Here is a 7,327-nt window from a genome sequence, read left to right on the forward strand (position 1 = left end):
AAAGAGTGAGTCTAGGGGGTTCTGTTCTTGCAGAGTTAATATAAATGAAGTTTTGGGTTACCTTAGTGGGTTTGATCTAAGTTAAACAAATAATATGAAGGATGTGCTGAAGTGATGTGTGAGTTGGTCTGTGGAAAGTGATCTTTGAACTTGGGCAGTGCACAAAGCCAGGAGCTCCTGGGGTGTTCTCTCTGTGAAGCACAGGACTCTGCACAAAATCAAAGGGTTTTTTAAGAACAAAACCTTCCCAAGTTATCGGGAACTTTAAGACAGAAGCAGATTAATTCCAAAATAGATGTTGTTCTTTAGAAAAAAGCATTTCCTTAACTCCATTCACTTATGTGAGAACAGAAGTAAATTACACAGAAGAGGTGGAGGATCCTGTGGATTCTGATGGTAAGAACTTGCACTTCACTTTGCTTTTTGCAGAGGAATGGAGTTACCTAAATATTGCTGTCAAAACAGTGACTGAAGCACTGTGGGAGATCGTGCTAAAGGTGCATTTATGATGTTAGAATGGTGTCCATCACTTCTTTGCAAATTACTTGTGATTGTGATCAGTGAAGCTGCACAATTTAAGTTTTCTAATGGCTCAAGGGGTGAGTTCAGCAACAATTTTGAGGTAAAAGCAGTGGGACAAAAGAAAATCAAGTAGGTCTTAGGTTGAGCTTTATAAATTTTAATGAGGGGTGTGTGGTGGGAAGAGAGCAGGAAGTGATGAGGTCAGAAATCCTCCTGGGGCTGCTGCTGCACTTGCTAGTCCAGGAGAATGAATAAATATCTGCTCAGACAAGCTAATAGTTTGTAATTATTTTCACATCCATTTGTAGCTTTTTGTATGTTGGCATGTTCAGTCATGTTCCTTTTTGTTTTTTCCACTTTGTTCAGGTGAAGTTTTGGGCTTTGAAAATCTGGTGTTCAGCATATTTGAATTTGTTCATGCCTTGTTGGAAAACAACAAATTTAAGAGCACAGTGAAGAAGGCTCTGCCAGAGCTGATCTATTACATCCTGCTTTACATGCAGATCACAGAGGAGCAGGTGAGCATGTTTTGTGTTGTGTAGGAAACAAAAGAAATGAGAGATTTAAACCAGCAAGTGTCCTGGGAAGAGTTTCAGTGCATGGAAATCTAACAGGCTGTTCCATTGCTTTGCTGTGGCAGTGCTTAGAGATTCCAAAATGGTACAAGGTGAACAGTAAATCACAGATCACAGAAGAGGTTGGGTCAGAAGGGACTTTAAAGCCCATCTTGTTCCACCCCCTGCTATGGGCAGGGACACCTTCCCCTATCCCACGTTGCTCCAAGCCCCGTCCAGCCTGGCCTTGGACACTTTCAGTGATGGGACATTCACAGCTTCTCTGGGCAATGTATCCAGTGTCTCAGCACCCTGTTAGGGGTTTCTTCTGTAATCTAAACCTACCATCTGTCAGTTTAAAATTGTTGCCCCTTGTCCTGGGGCCCTGGTTTTACCAGGGTTTCATTTTTAAGGCAATTACAAGGTCTCCCTGGAATCTTCTCCATGCTGAACAACCTCAGCTCTTTCAGGCTTTCTTTTTTCATTCTTCCATGATGCATTGTGCTGTGAAAATGAGGATTATCATGCTGAAAGGGATAAACAGGTTTCTGTGAGAGTGAAAATGTTGTGCTAGTAGGGTGAAATAATTTGTACTGAAATTCTACATGGCTCCTGGCCTCGCAAGCCTGACAGACATCATCTTTTAGTTTAGGTAGACATGCATAAAAACAAGCACTCTGTTAAAAGATTTATCTGCTTCTTCCACTTCCTCATCTAAAAATAAATCTGTATAGCGTTGATTCCAGGTCAGTCATTAGTTCTGTCAAACTGATCTCAAATGAGGGGCGGAAGAGCAAGATGAGCTCAGAACAAAGAGCATTTCTTCTTTTCAAAGTTTTCTCCAATGGAATAGAAGAAAAATCAGTTGAGGATGAAGACTTCTTATGGCAGGAAAAATTCTGAAAGTAGTTCTCCAAAACAGGTTACGGGGAACAGCAAAGCTGCCTTTTACCCATGGTGTCCTGAAGTCTCAGCTGCCCCCTCCTTTTTGTCTCCTCTAGATAAAAGTTTGGACTGCGAATCCACAGCAGTTTGTGGAGGATGAAGATGATGATACATTTTCCTACACAGTGAGAATTGCTGCACAGGATCTGCTGCTGGTATGAAATGTATTCCACGTTTAGATACTGAAATAGTAATGACAAGTATCAAACCTGGCTTCAGGAAGGGCATTTAGAGAAAAGGCCAACTTTTAACAGTCCATACAAATGAGTGTTGCCATTTCCTTCTGCACAGGCTGTGGCTGCTGATTTCCAGAATGAGAGTGCAACTGCTCTGGCTGCAGCAGCTACGAGGCATCTGCAGGAAGCTGAGCAGGCTAAAAACAGCGGCACTGAGCACTGGTGAGGGGCTGGGGTGGAGGGGACGGTGCTGGGGCAGGTGTCCAGCTCATCTGCAGCACTGGGTGCACCATGATTTAATCACATTTCATTTGTGACAATGCTACTGATGGGCAAGGATGGAATTGGAGAGCTCTGATTAGAAGAAGCAAAAGGAAGTACAGCACTTCTTGAGCCAGATGATGAAATCTTCATGTGGAGTAATTTGGGCAGTTCCTAACACAATCTATCTGTGCCAAAGCTCCCTCCCTTCAGAGCTTGACATTCCTTAAAACATCTCATGGGAGACCATAATTAGTTATACAAAATCAGAAGAGAAATTTGCAATACTTCGTGTTCAGTTAATTGGGATAAAAATTGCAGGGAAAAAGTATTGAGAGATATATGTATAATTTATTTTTTTGACTTGATGTCAAGAAGAGAGGTGCTGTATGCAGATGTATGTGTTCAAGTTTAGAACTTCAGACTTGCAGTTTTTAATGTTTTTTGGGGATAGAAGAAGAAAACTCTGTTGCAGGAGTACCTAGTTGCTGGTCCACAGTGATTCTCTCCTAGTTTTACAGTGCATTGGTTCAGTGTTTGTGTTTAGTTTGAATGTTAGTGTCAGAGTAGCCTCTCTGATAATGAGCAGCAATGGAATGGCTGCAAAATCAGACATTAAGTCCCCATCTGCCTCAATTGTGAGAAGCTGTAAAGTAGGTTCTTGGCTTCACAAATAAAACCAAGGAGAGGTGGTATTTGCACATAGTTCTATATCATCATAATTAACAAAATGTCAATGCAAAATTAGATGTTTTTAAACCTTTAATATACTGAGTATCCCAGTGCTTCTGCACACAAATAATGAAGACATGACTGGAACACAAACTTTCATGGAAGAGGCTCTTTTTTATTATGAGAACAAAATTGGAACAAGTAGCGGTTATTCCACCAATATTTTAGGAAGTGACTGAGAATGCTGCCTGTCCTGAGGGAGTTTCCAAGCCCGCATCTTGCAGTTTGTAAATGTTCATCTCTTTGAGGACTTTTTAAAATTCTCTTTTGGGATCAAGGAAATAATTGTGGTAGCTTAGACCAAAAAATTACTTTTGGCTTCACTTCAGAATATGTATTTCTTTCTTGAGGTGATGATGGAGGAAAATATGCTCTTAAGCATCTGAACTATTTTGCAGGTGGAAAATACATGAAGCCTGTATGCTGGCCCTGGGCTCAGTCAAGTCCATAATTACAGACAGTGTGAAGAATGGGAGAATACACTTTGATATGCATGGCTTCCTGACAAATGTGGTCCTGGCAGACCTCAATCTTTCAGGTATGTGGGACCCCACATCCCTGGGGATAGCTGCTGGGTGCCAGACACTGGGAGTCTCTGATGAATCAGTCAGGTTGATGTGTGCATGTGGTATTGGGAAATGCAGTTGTGCACCTTGCTCATGTGAAAAAAGTCAATCTTGTGAGTTCCCACATGCTCCCAGTTGTAGTGTAAGTCCTTTGTCTGTGGGACTGTGCTTTCAGCTGGATGTCATTGTTGGCTGGATGCATGAGCCTGTAGGGCCTGGGGAGCTGGGTGGAAAATAGCTGTTCTGGTGTCTTGTGTCTGTGCCTGGGAAAGTCACCAGCAGTGTTTAACCGCCTTCAGAATTACTGCTGCACCATATCATCCCATTTGGCTGAGGCTGACACTAGTTGTGTAGCACATGAATTCAAATAATGCTCCCGGCTAAATGGGATTTTGTTATTGGGAACTCAGCAAGATTTTGCTCTCTGTGTTATCTTACATCAGTGTGCAGGAGAGTCAGAGGAATTGCAAATTAAAATTTTAGAAGTTTAAGGCAATGTGAGTATCATTGATGAGTCCACATTGAGTTGTGTCAGTGCAGAAAAAAACCAGATTCCTGGGTTCCTTTTTCATCAAAGAAACACTTGTTTAGCCCATTACAAAGAATGGTTTTTTCTTTTCTTTGTGTTAATTTTGAGTGAAGAACTAGTTTGCAATGCATGTAAGAAACCAACCCCAGCAATTTACATATATTTACATTCATTTACATGTGTGGCATTGGGTTGTAAATGAGCTACAGTTCTCTAGAAGGGCTCCCAGAGTCAGTGTGTTGATGGCTCTCCAAGGATATCCATTTAATGGTCAGTAATGGTACAGACAAAGAAATGTTGTATTTTATGATCGTGACTTAAAAAACAAAGCTCTTCTCTTGCTGTACATCTTGCAGAGAGTGTTTTATGTCCTCATCTTAAAATTAGTACTTGCAGGAGCATAAATAATGGCAGTAAAGATGCTGAGGAACAGAGAGCATCATCACTTTGAGGCCAGCCTAGATAGGTAAAGAGATTCATAGTCTGAAAAGGCAGCAGGAGTAAGTGTGATAAAGATATATCATACCTTGGTGAGTGCAAGCAGGTGAGTGGATAATGAATGTCCACTGCTTCTGTGGTGCTGGTGAGCCACAGAATTCTGTTCTGTTACTGCAGGGTGATGGCTGCAAACTAGGAATGTAATCCATGAAAGGTCCCTGGGTATGAGCTCTGTTACTCTAATTCTTCTCCCTAAGAAGCTGCTGTTTTCTGCAGCTGGGGACAGAATATTGAGCTGGATAAATGGGAATTTCTGGAAAAGCCTCTGTTCCCTTCCTTTGCTTTTGTTCAGTGATGAACAAATTAAAGTGTAAATAGTTGAGGGGAGGAGGTTTTTTAATAAATGAGAAATTATTCTTTGAAATAACTAAGAAAATAAGCTGTATTCTGCCTATGAACAAAAATTCTTTGTATGCCTGCACACTTGTCTTGTATGTCACATTTCAGTGTTTTCCTATTGGGATGACAAGATTTTAAATAATGGATGGAAGCAGCTGTGATTTTAAACTCATAAAGCTTATCCTGAAGCCACTGGGGTTTTTTGTTTTGCTGCAGTGTCTCCTTTCCTCCTGGGCCGGGCCCTGTGGGCTGCCAGCCGTTTCACCGTGGCCATGTCTCCAGAGCTCATCCAGCAGTTCCTGCAAGCCACTGTCAGTGGATTGCACGAAACCCAGCCCCCCTCTGTCCGGATCTCTGCAGTCAGAGCCATCTGGGGGTAAGCAAACCCTGGGCTATTCCACAGCCCCAGGGACAGGAGTATAAATCACACTGATAAACTGGTTTGTTAAAATAGTATTTCTGTTGGGCTGTGGGAGGTTTTGCTTTGAATGAAATAGATGTCAGCCTAAAAAGTATAAACAAACAGGTTCAAAATAGAATAACTCTAATGAGGAATATGGAATTGAGATTCGAGGTTGGCTACAGTAAAGTGTTGTGATGGATATGGTCACAGGGAGGAGCAGCACTAGGTAGTGTTGGAAAGCACAAGGATGAAACCCAGATTACTCCTGTTAGGTCATAAAGGTGGCTGACATCATACAGGCCTATGGAGCCAATCACAGTAATAAGGAGTGTTTGGGGTTTGATTTTCTTAGCCCATTTTTGTCATAAGGAAGTTCTGCTGTACTGATTCTAAAGTAAAAAATGAACATTTGTGTAAAATCAAAAAACCAGTCACAAAAAATCTGCTACTTGACTGTTCCCCACTCTACTCTTCCAAACAGCACTTTGTCTCTTATTTGCACTGGAATGTTAATGAATAAATAAAGTCAGAGACTTACAACTTAGTTATTCCTGAAATTGCTTTATCACCCCCCCAGCTCACTTGTAGAACATGGTAACAAAACACTTCGTAAGCAGTGTCTGTCCTGGACTTTCTTCCTTTTCTCCATCAATGGGCAGTTCTTAGGAGAGATCTGTCACTGAGGGGCAGTAGAAGCTTCTAACATCACTCGGCTCAACTCTGCTTGTGTGAACATCAGGGGTGGAATGAGGAGGGAAGACTTCTGGTGAGAGCTTTACTCCTCCTTACTGCTGAGCTGCTGGGAGGTCAGACAGTAGTGGACTGAAGGAGAGAAGTCCTAGAGGAGTGAACTCAGGGGATAAGAATGGACAGGATGAAACAACCCCTTATGTATTATCTAAAATGAAATATATTTAAGTTACTTCAATATATTAGGAATGTATTTTTGTATCACAAATTTCTTGTCTAGCTACTGTGACCAGCTGAAGATCTCCGAGAGCACCCATGTGTTGCAGCCTTTTCTTCCCAGCATTCTGGATGGCCTGATCCACTTGGCAACTCAGTTCAGCTCCGAGGTGCTGAACCTGGTGATGGAGACGCTGTGCATTGTGTGCACAGTGGACCCAGCGTTTACAGCCAGCATGGAGAACAAGATCTGCCCCTTCACCATTGCAATATTCCTCAAGTACAGTAACGGTATGCATTCCACTTACATTCCCAAAGCACACTTGGTTTTGCTGTTGAATCCTGCTGCTGAAAACTGAATCAACGGTCATTGAAGGAACACTGATTCCCGTGGCAGAGGGGAAACTTGCTGCTTTTCCCAGCCAAAATAGTGGTGGCAAAAATTGAGATATGTGTGTGTTTTAGTAAATGGTGCTTTCTCTCTCCAGATCCTGTTGTTGCTTCTCTTGCCCAGGATATTTTTAAGGAACTAGCTCAAATAGAAGCCTGCCAGGGTCCAATGCAGATGAGGCTGATCCCAACCCTTGTCAGCATCATGCAGGCCCCAGCTGACAAGATCCCAGCGGGGCTGTGTGCAGTAAGTGCTTCAGTGGGGCATGGCCTGGGCTGGAGATGTTCCCTGTTCTGTAACACCCAGGGTGGCTGCTCTGCAAAGGGCAGAAAGGCTGCTGTGGGCATGCTTTGGAGTGATGGCTTCAGTCATTGGGGGAGGTTTCTCTGTGGAAAAAAGGCAAACTGCAGGTGCAGGAAGATGCTTCCAAAAGTTGGCTTTAAACTGCTCCACTGGCCTTCTTCCAGTGTCCACAGCATCAGTCATCCCCAGTCATTTTGCTTTT

The 7,327-nt window shown here is 42.5% G+C and overlaps 1 protein-coding gene across 1 annotated transcript in view; it reads left to right on the forward strand.

The window, feature by feature from the left end:
* The window catches only part of IPO9 (importin 9), a 29,075-nt gene that overhangs the window by 10,444 nt on the left and 11,304 nt on the right, over positions 1-7,327 (forward strand). Inside the window, 8 exon segments of the mRNA XM_017739847.1 lie at positions 338-396; positions 889-1,040; positions 2,078-2,176; positions 2,313-2,419; positions 3,589-3,728; positions 5,339-5,498; positions 6,496-6,722; positions 6,920-7,068. Of these exon segments, the coding sequence (XP_017595336.1) occupies positions 338-396; positions 889-1,040; positions 2,078-2,176; positions 2,313-2,419; positions 3,589-3,728; positions 5,339-5,498; positions 6,496-6,722; positions 6,920-7,068 (1,093 nt within the window).

Source organism: Corvus brachyrhynchos, unplaced genomic scaffold (genome assembly GCF_000691975.1).
Source record: "Corvus brachyrhynchos isolate BGI_N302 unplaced genomic scaffold, ASM69197v1 scaffold67, whole genome shotgun sequence".
In the NCBI taxonomy this organism is placed as follows: domain Eukaryota; kingdom Metazoa; phylum Chordata; class Aves; order Passeriformes; family Corvidae; genus Corvus; species Corvus brachyrhynchos.